Raw genomic sequence first — 18,394 nt, forward strand, 5'->3', positions numbered from 1 at the left:
TAACAAAATTCACTCCAGAGGAGTTTGTGCCATGTATTCATATCCCAGCCAGGATTCCCAGTGTGCCAACGATCCTGCAGCACATGGAGCTGAGTCTCTGCTCTGGGAGCAGGGCTTGGTTCTAGGTTACTGGTTCCTAATGTTGGCTTTGGTGTATTTATAATTCTATAAAAAATCCTTGCAATAAAATGCTTCTAGGAGGAAATTTCTGACTTACATGGTCAGAAATTCCATATTTAAGAACAAAATACATGAGGAACTTTGGAGATCTTGAGCCCTTCCTAGCACCACAAGAATTTTCCAGCACCATAAAGTTACAGGTAATTGATTTTCACTGTGTGCAGGGTGGGTTATGATGTGTTACAGAAAGCTTGTTTTTTAGCAGTAAGCAAACAGTCACGGGCATGAATGGAAAATACAGGGTGTATTTTGGTCGGATTTATAATAATGATTAACAAATGATTCACCTAAACGAGTGTCTTTCCTTGAAACACACCAAGATGAATTTTATGTCGGGGGAAGTTTGCATGTCTCCTGTCAGGTGTGCAGCACACAGGAGGAAGTGGATGTTAATGCAGCACAAATGATCCTTAATTCAGTGCTGTGTTTGAGTGCTGGGTGTTTATTGTCAGGATAATGAGAGAGGCTGCATGTTCTGCATCCATAAAATACAGGTTTCCATACATCATGTGCTCGGAGCAGGGCTACAGCTTGTGCTTAATCACTCCTCTGGAGATGCTCCCTGTTTCCTGTGGCCAGCAAGTGCCTGGAAATCCAGCCGGGTATTTTTTTCTGTTTCTTCTCAAAAAAGCCAGCCCAGGCAGCCAAACACTGCCTGCTTTCAACCCAAGGAGGAAAGACTTTGGGGGAAAAGCAGGAAAGGATAAAAACCCAAGGAGAAAAGACTGCAGAGACCTTTCCATGATCAGGATTCCAGAGAAGGCCACCCATGCATGAGCACTGGTGGTGCACTGAGGGGACTTCCAGGAGGAAATCGAGGCCATTTGAAAGAAGTTTCTAAGCAGTGTGGCTTCAAAGAGAAACTTTATTGATTAACAAACATAACCAGTTTATGTTCACACTACAGCATTTCCTGAAGGGGAAGGGATATCAGCTACTGTTTAACAGCTCCAGCAGGAGCAACAATGTCATACAAGGAGCCAACCTGGAAAACAAGAGGAAAAAGAGCTGATTCTTCTGTGGAATTCTGTTAAAACTGGAAAAACAGCACTTTTGGCAGGCCAGGTTGGGTTACATTTGCACTCTCCTATTTGGCAGCATGCAAACATTATCTCGTTTCTAAAGGAAAATAATTCCCAGTGGTGTGGCAGCAGAAGAGCAGGAAGCACCACCTCTAACCCGGAATGGTGACCCCACCTATTGCAGCATTGCCCGGCTGGGTGTTTCCCGGGGTTGCCTGGCTGGGGACGGAGCCCAGGCCCTGAGGGCACGGCCATACCTGTTCGGAGCTGGGGACAGCCAGGCTGGGCAGCAGCCACACCCCCACCTGGCCACGGCTGTCCCCCAGGAGCAGGCACTCGGCGTTCCTGGCAAACAGCAGCGAGCTCAGGTTCCCCTCGGGGCTGGCAGCACAGCACAGCACCGGGTCGAAGCTGCAAGCCAAGAGTCAATGGGCACCATGCATGCATCAGCTGAAGGGCTGCACATCTCACTGGCTGTGGTCTAGGCTATCTCAGAAACTGGGAAGTGAGGCGGGGCTTGGTTTGGGCTCTGCCTGCTGAAAAATCCCAGCTGCTGTTAACTGAGATATCCTACTTGCCTAAAATCTGTCCTAACCTGGACAGTGGTGGTTAATATTTTTGTTAGATGAATAATTTGCAGGGTGGCAGGGTGGCAGGGTTCTGGATCCACCAGGGCTTCACACTGACAGTAACACAAAACCCAGAGCAGCTGGACAAGGTCACAGGTAACTGAGTCACCTCAACTTCAGACCATCCAATCTTTACCAAAGGCTCAGGTTTGTTATTTGTCCTCCTAACTCTGCCACAATTTCTGCAGAGAAAGGGCAGTTTTGGCAGTTTTACACTTCATCAGCTCCAGGAGGCATCCAGCTCCTTCTCTTCTCACCCCAAATCTCTGGTAACCACCATCTGCTTTTACACAACGAGTATTTACAAACATGGAGCTGTAATGATCTGATAAAAACACTGACTAGGTAACAGTGTGTGACAATTAAATTTCAGACTTTTCCTTGAGAAGAGTCCTTACTCACATGCTGACACTCAGGTCCCAGATCTCCACCCTCTTCTCGTTCACTGCTGCGAAGATGAGGGCTGAGTGTGGAGCCCAGCTGATGTCGTGAACAACAGCTGTGACAGAGGTGAAGGTTAAAAGGGGGGTGTGGGAATCCCGGTGCCACAAGAGGATGCTCCAGTCTGCAGAGCAGCTGAGGAACATGTCAGTGCTGGTGGGATTCCAGGCAACTTTGTACACAGGGCCCTGTTTGGAGAGAAACAAACCAGAACTGGGTGCTGCTGCAGAGCTACAGAATCTCTTCTAGAGCTACCCAGCCTTCCTCCCACAGGTAAGACTATTTAACTCTACAGGACAATCAGGTGTCTGATTGCTGTCTTAGAATAAAGCCAGAGCTAAAGCTTTAAAACAGTTTATAGTATCAGTTTTAATAAATTACTTGAAAAATTCCTGATAGATTGAAAATTCCTGACAGAAAGTAATGCTGTAGGACTGTGATGCTTTATGCTATGGGAATTCATTCCTAATATAAGAGAAGAAGTTTAGGTTTCTTTTGTTGCAGATGCTCACTAAATATAAGCAAAGATTCCATTTTTGAGTTGAGCAGTTCCTGCTGTCCTTGTTTACAGTGTCACTCACCTCATGGCCTCTGTATGTGCCCAGAATTTGCTCCTTGCCTGAGCAAGAGCAGCAGTAGATGTGTCCCTCTTCTGTTCCAGCAAGAAAAATATCAGTATCCTGAAAGAAAGGGCAGAGTGGCCTAGGTTGGATGGATTTATCACTCCTGCAGAAATCATCCAGGGCTGGAGGAGTTCAGAGCCAAGGAGGAGCTTCTGTGAGTGGTGGGGAAAGTGGAACCACAGCGTTGCACATTTCCTGGGCGTGTTCTCCACCAATGCACAACGTGCTGGGGTTTGACTCCTCAAAATCTTGGATTTTCAGCAATCCATGTGGAAAATACATGAATTCTTTGAGTGCTCTGTGGAGGAAGGACTCAGCTGGATGAAGAAAAGCTCAGCTGAGTCCTGGATGTGGGAGGTGTTGGACAAATTCTCCCAGCCTTGGCCATCACTCAGAGGGGAACTGCCCTGAGGCCTGCCCAAGGAAATGTGAGTAACGTGCCTGGGAGTGATGCCTGAAGTTTGAGCTTATTTACCCTATAAATCTATTTCCCACAATTTACCCTATAAATCCATTTCCCACAATTCTGTACTGCATTGGTGTATAACTCTGAATGGTATATAAATGTTAGCAAGTTCTCCTCTCAGCTCAGTCCCACAGAACAATCCTTTTCCAGCCCAAAACGAAGGACACCACTGCAGCTTCAGCCCCAAAAATTGCAAACAACAGGGAACGGGGGAGAGCAATCTCAGAGGATGGGACTGCAGAACCTGAAGCTGGAATTGGACACTGAACCCCAACATGGAAATGGACCAAAACTTATAAAAGGGTGAAAACTCCTGAAAACACCCATGGTCCATCCTGGGTGTAGCCCTGGCCAGGCTCTTGCACTGCCCAAGTGTATCATTCAAAGGCCTTTTAATAAATCCCCACTTTGTTCCTTTAACACTGCCCAGCCTGTATTCCTCCCCGTGTTCCAGGCAGCCTCTCTGGGCATCAGGAAGACAGGGCTTGTTTTACCACTTCACCCATTTGGGGTAAACCTTAGTAGCTAGAAAGCAATTTATTTCAAAATTAACATGCTTTAAATAGCAGTGCCAAGTCCCTGGCTAGCTCCCACCTCTGCTGCAGAGTTTTCCTGGCTAACACTCCAGCCAGGATGGGCTTCCTGAGCCTACCTTTGGATGGAAGTCAAAGCACATTCCAGCTGCCTGCTGTGATATGGGACCTTCACATTTCCTTTCTCTCTCGCCTGGTAATTTTTTCTTCTCACTTTCTGTTCGTTTGATTTGCATCAGATCTGTGCAGAGAGCAGGAGGCTTTGTCAGACGGGAGTGAGGAACCTGTGCCGCTCTGGGATGCCCAGCAGCTCTGAGATGTTTTGTGGGATTACTGGTGTAAAGAATGCCAGCTGGGGTCAGAGAGAGCAGTTTCAGGGCTCACCAGAGCAATCCAGCCTTTGCTGAATGAACCACTGGGTCACCCTCCCATCTCCTGAGATGCACATCAGTCTCTCTTCTTTGTCACCTGCTGTTGCACCTCCTTCCTGCTCCACCCACTTCAGCTGCCACACAGGACCTTTGTGCTTATTTAGGCATGCACTGGGACAAAAAAATACATGTGGTAAATCACAGGTGAGCAAAGACAAGACAGCATGTTTGAAAAATAATTAAACTTCCACTTTCTAATGACTGTTAAGTCTTATAACAGAAATGTTTAGCTTTTCTTTTTAAAAAAATGGTCTGAACACTGGGGTTGTTTTCTCTAGAAGAATGTTTCCTTATTAAACATGTTTGATAATTAGTTTCAGGGCACTGTTTATGTGCTTGTGCCATGAAATCAGTCTGCACCTTGTAGGAAAGACCTGGGGAGCTGCCCTTAGGGCAGGTGCTTCCTTTATCACCCACCCATCCCCTCTCTCATTTTATTCTTAATTCCTGCTCACCCCTCACTTTTGTTTTGGCAAGAGGGATCAGAGAGAAAGCACCAAAAGCTACCCCTAGTGTGCCACAAGGATTTATTACCCGGGGCTGGACTGTCCCAGAATATGAATTATTTATTAATGAATCTATAATTGACGGGGTGCATAGCTGCAGTCCCTGAGGCTCCCCGTTGGCCTGTCCCAGCCCTGCTGGCTCAGGAGAGGAGGAGGAGGATGAGGAGGACGTCCCTGACCTGCTGTCCAGCAGCGCGGTGTCCTGGCGGCCGCGCACGTCGTAGACGGCCACGCGGCCACTGGCTGTCCCCACCGCCAGCAGCTGGGGCCTGGCCCGGGAGAAATCCACAGCGGTGACGCCGTGCTCGCAGCAGAAAATGCGCTCTGGCCACTGCCCGGAGAGAGCACAGCAACCCCTGAGCCGGGCTGGCTGCCCCCTCACCCGTCTGAGACTCAGAAATGCCAGGGATGGTGCCCACGGGACCAGAAATTCTGACTGGCGCCACGTGTTTATTGCTACAACTGATAAAATTAGGAAAAGGATAAAGATTGGGCAGAAATATGACACTGGAAAATAAGTTAGATGAGGCTACTCCCAACCAAATACATAAAAATATCTGTGGTGACAGCAGAGAATCATGACAGTATTTGGTACGGCAAGGCTGCTCCAAACCAAATACATAAAAATATCTATGGTGGCAGCAGGGAATCATGAGAGTATTTGGTACAGCAAGGCTACTCCCAACCAAATACATAAAAATATCTATGGTGACAGCAGAGAATCATGACAGTATTTGGTACGGCAAGGCTACTCCAAACCAAATACATAAAAATATCTATGGTGGCAGCAGGGAATCATGAGAGTATTTGGTGTGGTAATGATATATCAAGGATTTGACTCTGCCTGGTCTAAATTAGTCTAATAGAATTTTGGCCAAGAGAAGTTCGTAGTAGAAATCAAACTGGAATGTTGTAATTTATGGCAATCAGAATTTTTTTACTTTGGGACACCTTGTAAGTGAGATTTCAAAATTATTTTTTTTAAATGGTTGGTTTTAATGATTGGTTTTAAATGATTCATTCTTTTAATGGTTGGTTTTAAATGATCCCTTCTCAGATGGATCTGCAGAGGTGTAAATGTTACATCTATGAAATTTCCTCTTCCGCTGACAGTGTTGTGAGAAGTTAGAGTAAATAACTGTAGCTAAAAGGGAAATACAGCAGAAATTGTCAAGAGAAAAGCAGATTGCAGGGAAAGCAAACAAAAGGGCTCGTTACCATGGGGTTCTTCAGCGACCAGCAGCAAGCCAGACCTTTCTTCTTACCCCGAGAAACAAATTCCCTGTAACCAACAGCCAGGAGATCCTGCAAGCACAGAGCAACAGCAGGGCCTCAGATCCACCTGGAGCTCCGCAGGACATTTCCAAAGCTCCTTTGTGTCTGGAATAACAAAGCTTCTCTCCCATGGAGGAGATACATTGCTCTATAATCATATTTTACTGTGCATTATTTAATAGAGTACTTCTAATTTTCCCCTTCAGGGTCAGCTGTAAAAGGAGCTTCAGAGAGCACCTCAAATTCCGGGTTTTAGCTTTCCACAATCCAGTGAATTCCCTTCATTCCTTTCCATAGGCAGAAGTAAAAACCAGCAGCCTTTAGCCTTCATCTCCAGTAATTTTTCTTGTCTTGCACTCAACAAGTAGTTTGTGAAACTCACATTTTAAAAGGAGCTGATTGTTTGCCCTGTATTCTAAGACTGAAGTCTCTAAATGTGTCTAACTTTTTAATATCTGGAGATTTGGTGCACTAAAAGCATGAAATGGTCTTTGTTTTCTCTCTTTCCCCCCCCCTCACTGGGTTTCTGTTTCTCATCCTCAGCTGCTTTTTGCCTCTCTTCCATTCATTATTTTTGTTTAATAAATGAGTTCTGGTGGGCAAACAGAGATTTACATGACCAGATTTAGGAAGCTTTGTCTTCTGTGCTGTTATTGTGCATCTTATCCTTGAATTTTGAGGAATTCTGCTGTTTTGGGAGGCTCCTGTTAGAGACAAAGATGTGGTGTCTAAACTACCACAAACAAACTCCATCAATGAAAACAAAGTTTAGCAGCAGGGGTTAAATTTCAATTTTAGAACAGCCCAAGTCTATGAACATTGCTGCTCAGGGAGCAATTAATGAAATTCTGGGCCGATTAAAGCTGTGGTGTGTAGGGAAGCCCATAGGTTAAAGTGAGAGCGAGAGATTGGATCAGGATTTATTGCCAGCCCCAGCTGCCTGTCCCAGTCTGTGGCCAGCTCAGCTCAGGAGGGTTTGTGCACTCACAGGGTTTGCTTTGTTCCAAGACATGCTGCTCACGCTGTGGCCCCTGGTTAAATCACACCTGTAGGACCACAGCAGCTCCAGCCTGGGGCCTGCCTCCTCTGCTGGGCCTTCAGCTGCCTCTGCTGCTTCCTCCTCATCCTCATCCTCATCCTCATCCTCCTCCTCCTCTTCATCTTCTTCCGCCTCAGTGTCTGAGGTGACAACGGGTTCTAAAATGCACAGATACAGAGTCTGAGTGGAAATATTTCGCTTACCTCATTACAGGTATAATTGTATACATAATTTATATTTATTTTTATTAATATTTATTTTTACATACTATTGTATATATATTATTTTATATTTATATATTATTTTATATTTATATATAACCTATGTAATATAACCTATATTATTAAATATTATATTATTAAATATTAAATAACCTATATTATTATATATAATCTATATTATTATAGGTTGTTATCTCACTCCAATTATTCACACCAGAAGAAAAATTTGCCGGGAAAGGGGAAGGGAAGGGAAGGAAAGGGGAAGGGAAGGGAAGGGAAGGGAAGGGAAGGGAAGGGAAGGGAAGGGAAGGGAAGGGAAGGGAAGGGAAGGGAAGGGAAGGGAAGGGAAGGGAAGGGAAGGGAAGGGAAGGAAAGGAAAGGAAAGGAAAGGAAAGGAAAGGAAAGGAAAGGAAAGGAAAGGAAAGGAAAGGAAAGGAAAGGAAAGGAAAGGAAAGGAAAGGAAAGGAAAGGAAAGGAAAGGAAAGGAAAGGAAAGGAAAGGAAAGGAAAGGAAAGGAAAGGAAAGGAAAGGAAAGGAAAGGAAAGGAATTAAGACATCCTAACTTCTAAAACTGTGCCTAAAATTGCTTGGGGACAGAGCAGACAGCTGGATTGGGCTGGAGTGAGCCAGGTCTGCTGCAGGTGCATTTAGCTAGCCAGGCAAAAGTGAGGAAATTCTGTGGAAAAGGAGGAGTTTCTGGCTGGAAAGAGGGTACTGAGCAAGGAACAAACCTATGAGGACGGGAATCTGCCGATAGACTGCGAGCTTGGGTTGGAAAATGTTCTCCATGAGAATCCTCTCCATGACAACTAAATCCTGCTGCAGCTTTGCTGAGGTCAGGATTGCTCCTGAGTGGCATTCCTGCTCCTCGGGGCTCCTGGCAGGAGCAGCACTGTCTGCAAGGGGGATGGAAGAAGCTGAATTACAGAATCCTGGCATATTCCAGGCTGGAATGGACCCACAAGGATCCATGGATGCAGCCCAACAGGCCCATGCTGCCTGATAACAGATAAATGGCATAGAAATGCTTTGAACATGATAAAACTTCACACAGAAAGATCAAGGGATAAGAATTTTCCTCCACCTGAAAAAAGCAGAGAATTCCAAAAATACTTTCACTGTGATTTTTTTTCCCTATAATTTTCTTATTATTTTATCATCTTACCATTTTTTTCTCATTATAATTTCCTTATCTTTTTCAGCTACTCCTGGAATTTTTCACAAATGGTGTTTTGCTTTTACTTTTTAAAGTGAGTACCAGCCATCTCTGTCGCTGGGTATTTCTCTTTATTTAAGATGATTTCTGATGGCAGTGTGCAGAGAAGTGCAGCCCTGCCCAAGATTCTTCAGCAGACTCACTTGCAGGTCCCAGGGATGTTTTCCAGGAAGTTTTCCCCACAGATCCCAGGGATGTGCCTGGTTTAGGAGGATGAGGAAGGGCAGAAATGGGAAATGTTACCTGTGGCAGAAGGGACAGCCCCAGGCCGACCCTGCTCTCCAGCTGTGAGAGACGTGCTGCTTGTCCCTGCTGGGCTTTTGGGTCCTTCTGTCTCTGCAGGTTCTGCTCCTGAGGCATCCAGGGGATGGTCCAGATCCCAGGGAGTCACCACCACCCCTGGGAATGAATTATTTGCATTATTATATTCTTTTTTTTGCATTATTATATTCTTTTTTTACATTATTGCAGGGAGCTTCCTACACCCCAACTGCTGGACTGGGCTTTGGAACCACCTCTGCTTCCAAAGCTGTTGGTATTTGAACTGATACTTTTCATTTAACATTTTAATTTCATCATTTAATTGCCATCCTTTACAAATTTACAGAAAAGGTTGCCTGTGCTTAATAAGAATCATTAAAGCAGATTATTTTAAAGCTCCTCCTGTTGTGTGATGCTGCAGCTCCATCAGGGTTTTTGCCTTGATGTGCTCAAGGGCTGGAATGAGCCCTGCTGATGCCACAAAACAAGTGGCAAATAGCTTTTCAAAACAGATTATTATCTACTTTTGGGGTTTTACATACACTAAGACACAGGAAAAGTGTTTAGAACAGCATTCCCTGTAATTTCTTTAGCCTCTCACACACAACAATAACGTTCTCTGGGAGCGTTAACAACAATTTTATTGCAATGGATTCAGTGTTCCAGCACTAAATTCAAGATTTAGGAGGGGCAGAAAAGGCCACCACAACCCACAGTGTCCTGCCTGCACTCAAAGCTCTGGAAGTGGAAATTGAGGGAACATCTGCTCAGAGATGGAAGTAAAAATTCCCTTTTGTCAGTGCCAGGTTTACCTTTCTCTGCCACGGTGATGGTCTCACATTGCACCTCCTTGGTTTTGGCAGCTCCAGAGAAGGTTTGCACGATTTTTTCTTCAAAGTACTCACTGTCAATTTTAGCCTCACAAAGCTCTGTGTAAATCTTATTCCTCTCCCTGGGGAATAAAGGAAACGGTGCCTGGTGAGTCCCTGGGAAATCCTGCCTGGAATTCTCAGGGTCTGGAACAAGGAGCTGATCAGGAGAGGCTTTGCCATGTCCCCCATGCACTGCTCTCTGCATTGCTGGGTGAAATCTCAGCCTTGGATTATTCAGCAGCTCGTTCTGATCTTTGTGATGCTGCCCTAAAACAGGAATGGCCTGTGCAGAACAGAGCCCAGAAAAAGCAAAATTCCCTTTGCCAGCTGCCCCTGAGCTTTGGGGAATTCAGAGCTCTCTCTACCTGGGAGTGAAAGGCAGGAGACAAAAAGGAAAGTTCTCCTTTTCTGTTCCAGCACTCCCACACAGCCCTGGTGGCTCAGGGAGCACCAAGGGGAGCTGCCTGCTACCTTCAACTCGTCCTAATTAATGAATAATTAGAAGTACCCACAAGAATCAACGCAGCAGCTTGGAATGTCTTACTGCTTTCATGGAAATCAAATTATCACCCTCCTCCACCCTGGATTCTCCTAAGCTGCCATGGATTCTCAGTGGAAGGGGGGAAGAATTTCACCCACAACAGGGAGCTGTAAGAAATGGGGGCCAGCTGTGAAAAACACGTTTATTTTCTTGTGAAAATTTTAAAAGTTTCATAAAGGATAACAGGAGATAAAGAACACAGAGTGAAGATGAGGGCTGGGTGCATCTTGGCACTCAGCCAAGAGCACACTAATTTTTGGAGATGCCTTTTAAATATTTTTCTATTACGTTAGCTTGTTGTATATTCATAAATAATCAAGTTAAGTAAACTTTTTCTTAAACTAGTTTACATATTCTAAGAATTGTTTAGCATGGCTCCTCTTCAGGTCTTTTATATAGCATCTGTATTTTTTGGTTGTGGGTTTAGGTTTTTCAATTACAATTTTTATTTATTTATTTATTTATTTATTTAAAATATGTTATTTATTTATTTATTCTTTTATTTTGTTTAGGTGCTGGCCCACACTGTCTTTAGACAATGAGTGCTGATAGTTGGTATATTTGTAGTAGGTCTCTTCTTTAATATGTTTATTGGATGTTATTTCATCTAAGTTGGTACTTTAACACAAGTATGCTTATATCAGCTATTTCACTACTATGTCTAAGCTTAATTAACATAGAATAAAAAAAAAGATAAAAATAAAATAAAATCTAAAATTACTGTATCTTTATAACAATATATATAAATATATAGCAATATATAAAACCACAATATATATTAAAATATATATTCTATAAGATATATAGATATAATATCTAAAAATACACATTATTATATATAGCAATACATAAAATATATAATATATAGCAGTAAAATATAAATGAAATTATATATTTAAGCAAAGTTATTTTAACCCTACATGTATAAAATCTATTTTAATATTAGCAATATATAAAAATAATACATATATAATATATATAGCAACATATATATAAATAAAAATGATACGTTTATAGCAAAGTTCTTTTAACACTACATGTATGAAATCTCTTTTAATATTAGCAATATATATACAAATTTAATATATATACATATTTTATATATAAAAATAAAAATTATATATTTATAGCAAAGTTCTTCTAACCGTACATGTATAAAATACATTTTAGTATTTACATTTATATGTAAATATTGTGTATATATAATATAATATAATATAAATAGCAATGTATATAAAACCAATATATTTATAGCAAACTTATTTTAGCCCTACACATATGAAATCTGTTTTAATCTTTGCAATGCCATTGGTGACTCACAGCACCCTGGGAGCCTCCTCTGCCTCGGTGGACACGAGGGCCGTGGGCAGGTGCAGCATCCAGCGCGTGTCTGTCTCTGTCAGCAGCACCTCCACCACCTGCTCCAGCTCTGCCTCTGTCAGGGCTGCCTCCTCCTCCTCCTCCTCCTCCTCCTCCTCCTCCTCCTCCTCCTGCTGTTCTGCTGGGGACCAGAGCACAAACAGCACCTTGGCTGCTCCAAACCAACGGGAAAGTAATGCTGGGAATCCAGCAAATCCCAGAATACAGAACTGCACACGGGAAATGTCCAACTGCTGGGTGTGCTCTTTACCAGACAGGCTGAAATCTGCGTCTGCCTCAGGCTCTGCCTCATCCAAGCCGGGCTTGGTCGGTGACGCGTCCTGGGGTGACGTCCACAGGCTGCTGCCATGTGTCCTTCAGGGAGGAAAAACAAGCAGGAATTGTCTCAAAAACTAAAAAGTGTTTCTTTTCTGGAGGTACTTTTAAGTAAGTATAAGTATTTTTAATTATTAGTATTTTAATTATTAGTATTTATATATAAATACTATTAGTATCTATATGTAGTTATTAGTATTTATATATAAATATTATTAGTATTTATATTTAATTATTAGTATTTTAATTGTTAGTATTTATATTTAAATATTATCAGCATCTATATTTAATTATTAGTGTTTTAATTATTAGTATTTATATTTAAATATTATTAGTATTTATATTTAATTATTAGTGTTTTAATTATTAGTATTTATATATAAATATTATCAGTATTTATATTTAATTATTAGTATTTTAATTGTTAGTATTTATATTTAAATATTATTAGTATCTATATTTAATTATTAGTGGTTTAATTATTAGTATTTATATTTAAATATTATTAATATCTATATTTATTAGTATTTTAATTATTAGTGTTTATGTTTAAATATTATTAGTATCTATATTTAATTATTAGTGTTTTAATTGTTAGTATTTATATTTAAATATTATTAGTATCTATATTTAATTATTAGTGGTTTAATTATTAGTATTTATATTTAAATATTATTAGTATCTATATTTAATTATTAGTATTTAAATTATATTTTTTAAGTTATTTTTTATAGATATTTGATCCTGGTTGCTATCCCAAGCCCTGGGGTTGTCCTTTGGACCAGCCAGCCTGGGAAACATGGCAAAAAAGCAATCTTCATCTCAGAAATCAGTGTTTACTATTGTAATTATAAATTGTAATCAATTACAATTATTCCTTCATTTTGATAATGCTGTGGCTCAGGATTTTTCATTTAAAACACCAATAATTATTTCCCTTCTTTGCTTGACTTAATTGAGTTTGTCAGCCCAAATTCCACGGAGTTTGTTTTTCCCCTCTGTGCTGGAGGTTTGTAAATGAAAGTGTAGGGAAACATAATTTAGGAGTTTTAACTCCAAATTTTTTGTTCAAGAGCATTTTTGGAGATGGATGCACATAACCACACAGAGCTAACTTGCTTAAATATTATTAAAGCAGAGAATTTTTATTATGCTAAACATATTTTGATAGTTGAACTGGTATTTTTAATATCCTAATTCGATATTTTAATTTCTATATTTTATAATTTTGCATAAAAGCTTGTCTGCACTTACAGATAAAATACTTTAAAATACATACTTTATTTTTTTAAAAAATACTTTAAATGCTTTATTTTTTTTTAAATAAAACTTTTCTTGCCTGGCAGCATTTGGGTCTGGCTGGAAGAGGGGTTGGGGTGTCACATTCTTCCCTTCCTCATCAAAAACCTGGAGAAAAATTGGAATAATTTTCAGGATCATTTCCCTGTGTTATAGGGAGGGCACCTGGAAGGGGTTTGAATTCCTGCTTTCCTGCAGGACCAGCCCCAGTTTTGGGGATTCTTTGGGAAAAGCCACTCCTGTCACTGGGCTTGGAGGGGCAACCCAACCCTTCCAGGCCTTCCCACCTTTCCCAACCCAATAATTCCAGGGTTTCTGAGATCCTTCCTGCATGTGGATTTGGGGCTTTTCCCACCTTTCCCAAGGGTGCCCAACCCAATAATTCCAGGGTTTCTGAGATCCTTCCTGCACGTGGATTTGGGGCTCTTCCCACTTTTTCCATCCCAAGAATTTCAGGGCTCTTTGGTTTTTCCCACAGGTGGATTTTGGGCTTTTCCCACCTTTCCCAGGAGCACCCACCCCAACTATTCCAGTTCTTCCCACAGGTGGATTTGGGGTTCTTCCCACCTTTCCCAACCCAAGCATTCCAGGGATTTTTGGTTCTTCCTGCAGGTGCTTTTTGGACTTTTCCCACTTTTCCCAAGGTGCCCAACCTAACTATTCCAGGGTTTCTGAGATCCTTCCTGCACATGCATTTGGGACTCTTCCCACCTTTCCCAACCCAGCCGTTCCAGGGCTCCATGATTCTTCCCTCAGGTGCATTTTGGGCTTTTCCCAAGGGGGTCCAACCCAACCATTCCAGGCTTCCCACAAATGGATTTTGGGCTCTTCCCACTTTTCCCAACCCAACCATTCCAGGACTCTCTGGTTCTTCTCAGACAGGTGGATTTTGGACTTTTCCCACCTTTCCCAAAAGCACCCAACCCAACCATTCCACAGTTTCTGAGATCCTTCTGGCAGATGGATTTGGGGCTCTTCCCACCTTTCTCAGAAGCACCCAACCCAACCATTCCTGGCCTTCCCTCAGGTGGGTTTGGGTTATTCCCACCTTTCCGAACCCAACCATTCCAGGGCTTTTTGGTTCCTCCTACAGACGCTTTTTGGGCTTTTCCTGCTTTTCCCATCTTTCCCAACCCAAACATTCCAGGATTTCCATGATCCTTCCTGCAGGTAGATTTGAGGCTCTTCCCACCTTTCCCAAGGGTGTCCAACCCAACCATTCCAGTTCTTCCCACCTTTCCCAACCCAACCATTCCAGGGCTCTTGGGTTCTTCCCACAGGTGGATTTGGGGCTTTTCCTACTTTTCCCAACCCAACCATTCCAGGGTTTCTGAGATCGTTCCTGCACGTGGATTTGGGGCTCTTCCCACCTTTCTCAACCCAACCATTCCAGGGTTTCTGAGGTCGTTCCTGCACGTGGATTTGGGGTTTTTCCCACCTTTCCCAACCCAACCATTCCAGGGTTTCTGAGATCGTTCCTGCACGTGGATTTGGGACTCTTCCCACCTTTCCCAACCCAACCATTCCAGGGCTCTTGGGTTCTTCCCACAGGTGGATTTGGGGCTCTTCCCAAGGGTGTCCAACCCAACCATTCCAGGGCTTTTTGGTTCTCCCCACCTTTCCCAACCCAACCATTCCAGGGTTTCTGAGATCGTTCCTGTGCGTGGATTTGGGGCTCTTCCCACCTTTCCCAACCCAACCATTCCAGGGTTTCTGAGATCGTTCCTGCACGTGGATTTGGGGCTCTTCCCACCTTTCCCAACCCAACCATTCCAGAGTTTCTGAGATCTTTCCTGCATGTGGATTTGGGGCTCTTCCCACCTTTCCCAACCCAACCATTCCAGGGTTTCTGAGGTCGTTCCTGCTCGTGGATTTGGGGTTTTTCCCACCTTTCCCAACCCAACCATTCCATGGTTTCTGAGGTCGTTCCTGCACGTGGATTTGGGGTTTTTCCCACCTTTCCCAACCCAACCATTCCAGGGTTTCTGAGATCGTTCCTGCACGTGGATTTGGGGCTCTTCCCACCTTTCCCAACCCAACCATTCCAGGGTTTCTGAGATCGTTCCTGCACGTGGATTTGGGGCTCTTCCCACCTTTCCCAACCCAACCATTGCAGAGTTTCTGAGATCGTTCCTGCACGTGGATTTGGGGCTCTTCCCACCTTTCCCAACCCAACCATTGCAGAGTTTCTGAGATCGTTCCTGCACGTGGATTTGGGGTTTTTCCCACCTTTCCCAACCCAACCATTCCAGGGTTTCTGAGATCGTTCCTGCACGTGGATTTGGGGCTCTTCCCACCTTTCCCAACCCAACCATTCCAGGGTTTCTGAGATCGTTCCTGCACGTGGATTTGGGGTTTTTCCCTCCTTTCCCAACCCAACCATTCCAGGGTTTCTGAGATCATTCCTGCTCGTGGATTTGGGGCTCTTCCCACCTTTCCCACCCAACCATTGCAGGCCATGGCCCGGGTGGATTTTGGCTCTCCCCCCTCACCTGCGGGGCTCCCTGGCTGCCCCCGAGGACCCCGCCCTGGGGGGCTTTGCCCAGGGAAGCCGAGGAGGCCGTGGAGGCTCCGCGGGGGCTCGGGGCTCGGCTGGCGCCCGGCCGTGCCCTGCAAACAACACACGGGAACATTCATTTGTAAACATCCATCTGTTACCTGCTATTAGAAAGGACTTAAACCGTCTATAATAAAGGATTTTTATTAGAAATTTATTATATATTACCTAAAATTATAAAGGACTTAAACCATATGTAATGAAGGATTTTTACGATTTCTTAAATATTATCATATATTATATATATGATTATATATATATTACCTAATTATATATTATATATTATAGATTATATATTACCTAATATTTTATATATTATATAAATAATATATATTATTTATACAATATATAAAATATATTTATATAATATATAAAATATACATATAATAAATATATATATAATATATTATATATTACCTAATATTTTATATTTATATCTTTATTCTATATTTATATCACCTATATTTTTAAGGATGCAAACCATTTATAAGAAAGGATTTTTACAATTTCTTTAACATTAGATTGTATATTATCTAAGATTTTAAAGGACGTAAATAATTTATAAGAAAGGATTTTTACCATTTTTTTAACATTATGATACATTATATATTACCTAATATTTTAAAGGATGTAAGCCATTTATAAGAAAGGATTTTTAAAATTTCTTATATTACAACTTATTTTTAATAATTGCTTATAATTCCCAATCATTTAAAAGGATTTTAACAATTTTTAACTATTTATAAGAAAGGATTCTCATAATAGATTATATATTATCTAATATTATAAAGCATGTAAACCATTTATAAGAAAGGATTTTTACCATTTCCTAAATATTATAATAGATTATATATTATCTAATATTATAAAGGATGCAAACTTTTTATAGGAAAGGATTTTTTACCATTTCTTAAATATTATAATTGATTATATAATACCTAATATTTTAACCATGTAAATAATTTATAATAAAGGATTTTCACAATTTATTATCTATTATAATAGAATATATATTACCTAATATTTTAAAGGATGTAAGCCATTTATAAGAAAGTATTTTTACCATTTCTTATCTATTATAATTGATTATATCTTACCTAATATTTTAAAGGATGTAAACAATTTATAAGAAAGGATTTTCATCTTTTCTTATATAACTTATTATTTATTACCAATTATTTTAAAGGATTTTAACAATTTATAATAAAGGATTCTTACATTGATTATATATTATCAATTATGTTAATGGATTGCAACCACTTATAGGAAAAGATTGTTACCATTTCTTATAGAGTATAACTTATATATTACCAATTATTTTAAAGAATTTTAACCATCTATTGCTATTTATAAGAAAGGTTTCTTCCAATTTCTAATGTACTATAATTTATTATAAAATATAAATTATTTTAAAGGATTTTAACAATTTAGAATAAAGGATTCTTATAATTAGTTATATATTGCCAATTATTTTAAGGGATGTAAATCACTTCATAATCAATACAATAATGTAATAAGTAAAATATTTGTAGCAATTTATTTATCATAAACTATTATGTATTATGACATATTATTGAAGGTAATTTGTTATGTATTACAATTTTTTATGTATTACCAATTATTTTAAGGGATGTAAATAATTTATAATACAAGATTGTGGGACTGCAGCTACTTATGGATTATGATTTATGATATATTAATAATTATTTCAAGGGATCTTAAGCACTTATAAGGAGTTCAGCCATTTGTTATAATTTATTGTGTACAATAATTAATTACATATTGACAATTATTGTAAAGGATTTTGACCATTTATAAATAGGGCTTTTGACTATTTATTTGTTATAACTTCTTATGCCTCATAATTTATTGAGAATGTAATTTATTATAGAGTGCAATTTATTATAGAATATAATTTATTATAGCATACAATTTATTATATACTACAATTCATTATCTATTACCCATTAATTCAAATATGTAAACCATTTATAATAAAGGCTTTTTACCATTGATTAATTATGACTTATTATAGAATATAATTTATTACATATTACAATTCATTAAATGCTACCCTTTGTTTTAAGGGATGTAAACCATTTATAATTAAGAATTCTGGACACTTATGTAATTTATTAAATATAATTTAATATTACAGAATATAATTATTTATTATAAGTTATGTATTACTAAGTATTTTAAGGGATGTAATCCATTTATACCAAAGGAACTTTTCCCATCATTAATTATAATTAATGATCTGTTATAATTGGTTCTGTACTATAATTTATCATCTATTCAGAGGCATTTTCAGGGTTTTAAAGCTTTTTAATTCCCATAACGTTGCAGTTTTAGGCCGGACCGCTCCCACTCACCGCGGAGGCCGCGGCCCCTGCATGGCGTCGCGCCGTTACCGTGACAACGCCGCCCAAGACGCGGCACGCCGATTGGCCGCCAGCAAGGGCGGCGCCGATTGGTCGGCGTGCGGCGCGCGGGCCGCGCTGTGCTCGCGGCCGCAGCCCCGGGCCGTCCCCGGCCCCGGTTCGGGTCCCGCCCCCGCCCCGTGTCACCGAACCGGCGCTGCCCG

At 40.8% G+C, this 18,394-nt stretch overlaps 1 protein-coding gene across 1 annotated transcript; it reads right to left on the reverse strand.

Annotated features, from left to right (window-relative positions):
* Positions 1 to 1,025: 1,025 nt before the first annotated feature.
* On the reverse strand, positions 1,026 to 18,205 carry DNAI4 (dynein axonemal intermediate chain 4). The gene is made up of 17 exons (XM_059477709.1): positions 18,183 to 18,205; positions 15,743 to 15,860; positions 13,291 to 13,358; positions 11,887 to 11,990; positions 11,577 to 11,694; positions 9,656 to 9,795; positions 8,826 to 8,981; positions 8,098 to 8,262; positions 7,095 to 7,303; positions 6,050 to 6,136; positions 5,011 to 5,162; positions 4,279 to 4,436; positions 4,014 to 4,135; positions 2,854 to 2,952; positions 2,234 to 2,460; positions 1,460 to 1,613; positions 1,026 to 1,165 (listed from the first exon to the last, which is right to left on the reverse strand). The coding sequence occupies exons 1-17, from the start codon at positions 18,203 to 18,205 to the stop codon at positions 1,115 to 1,117; spliced, it is 2,151 nt and encodes a 716-aa protein (XP_059333692.1). The 3' UTR covers positions 1,026 to 1,114.
* Positions 18,206 to 18,394: the final 189 nt, after the last annotated feature.

This window comes from Ammospiza nelsoni, chromosome 9, assembly GCF_027579445.1.
Source record: "Ammospiza nelsoni isolate bAmmNel1 chromosome 9, bAmmNel1.pri, whole genome shotgun sequence".
In the NCBI taxonomy this organism is placed as follows: domain Eukaryota; kingdom Metazoa; phylum Chordata; class Aves; order Passeriformes; family Passerellidae; genus Ammospiza; species Ammospiza nelsoni.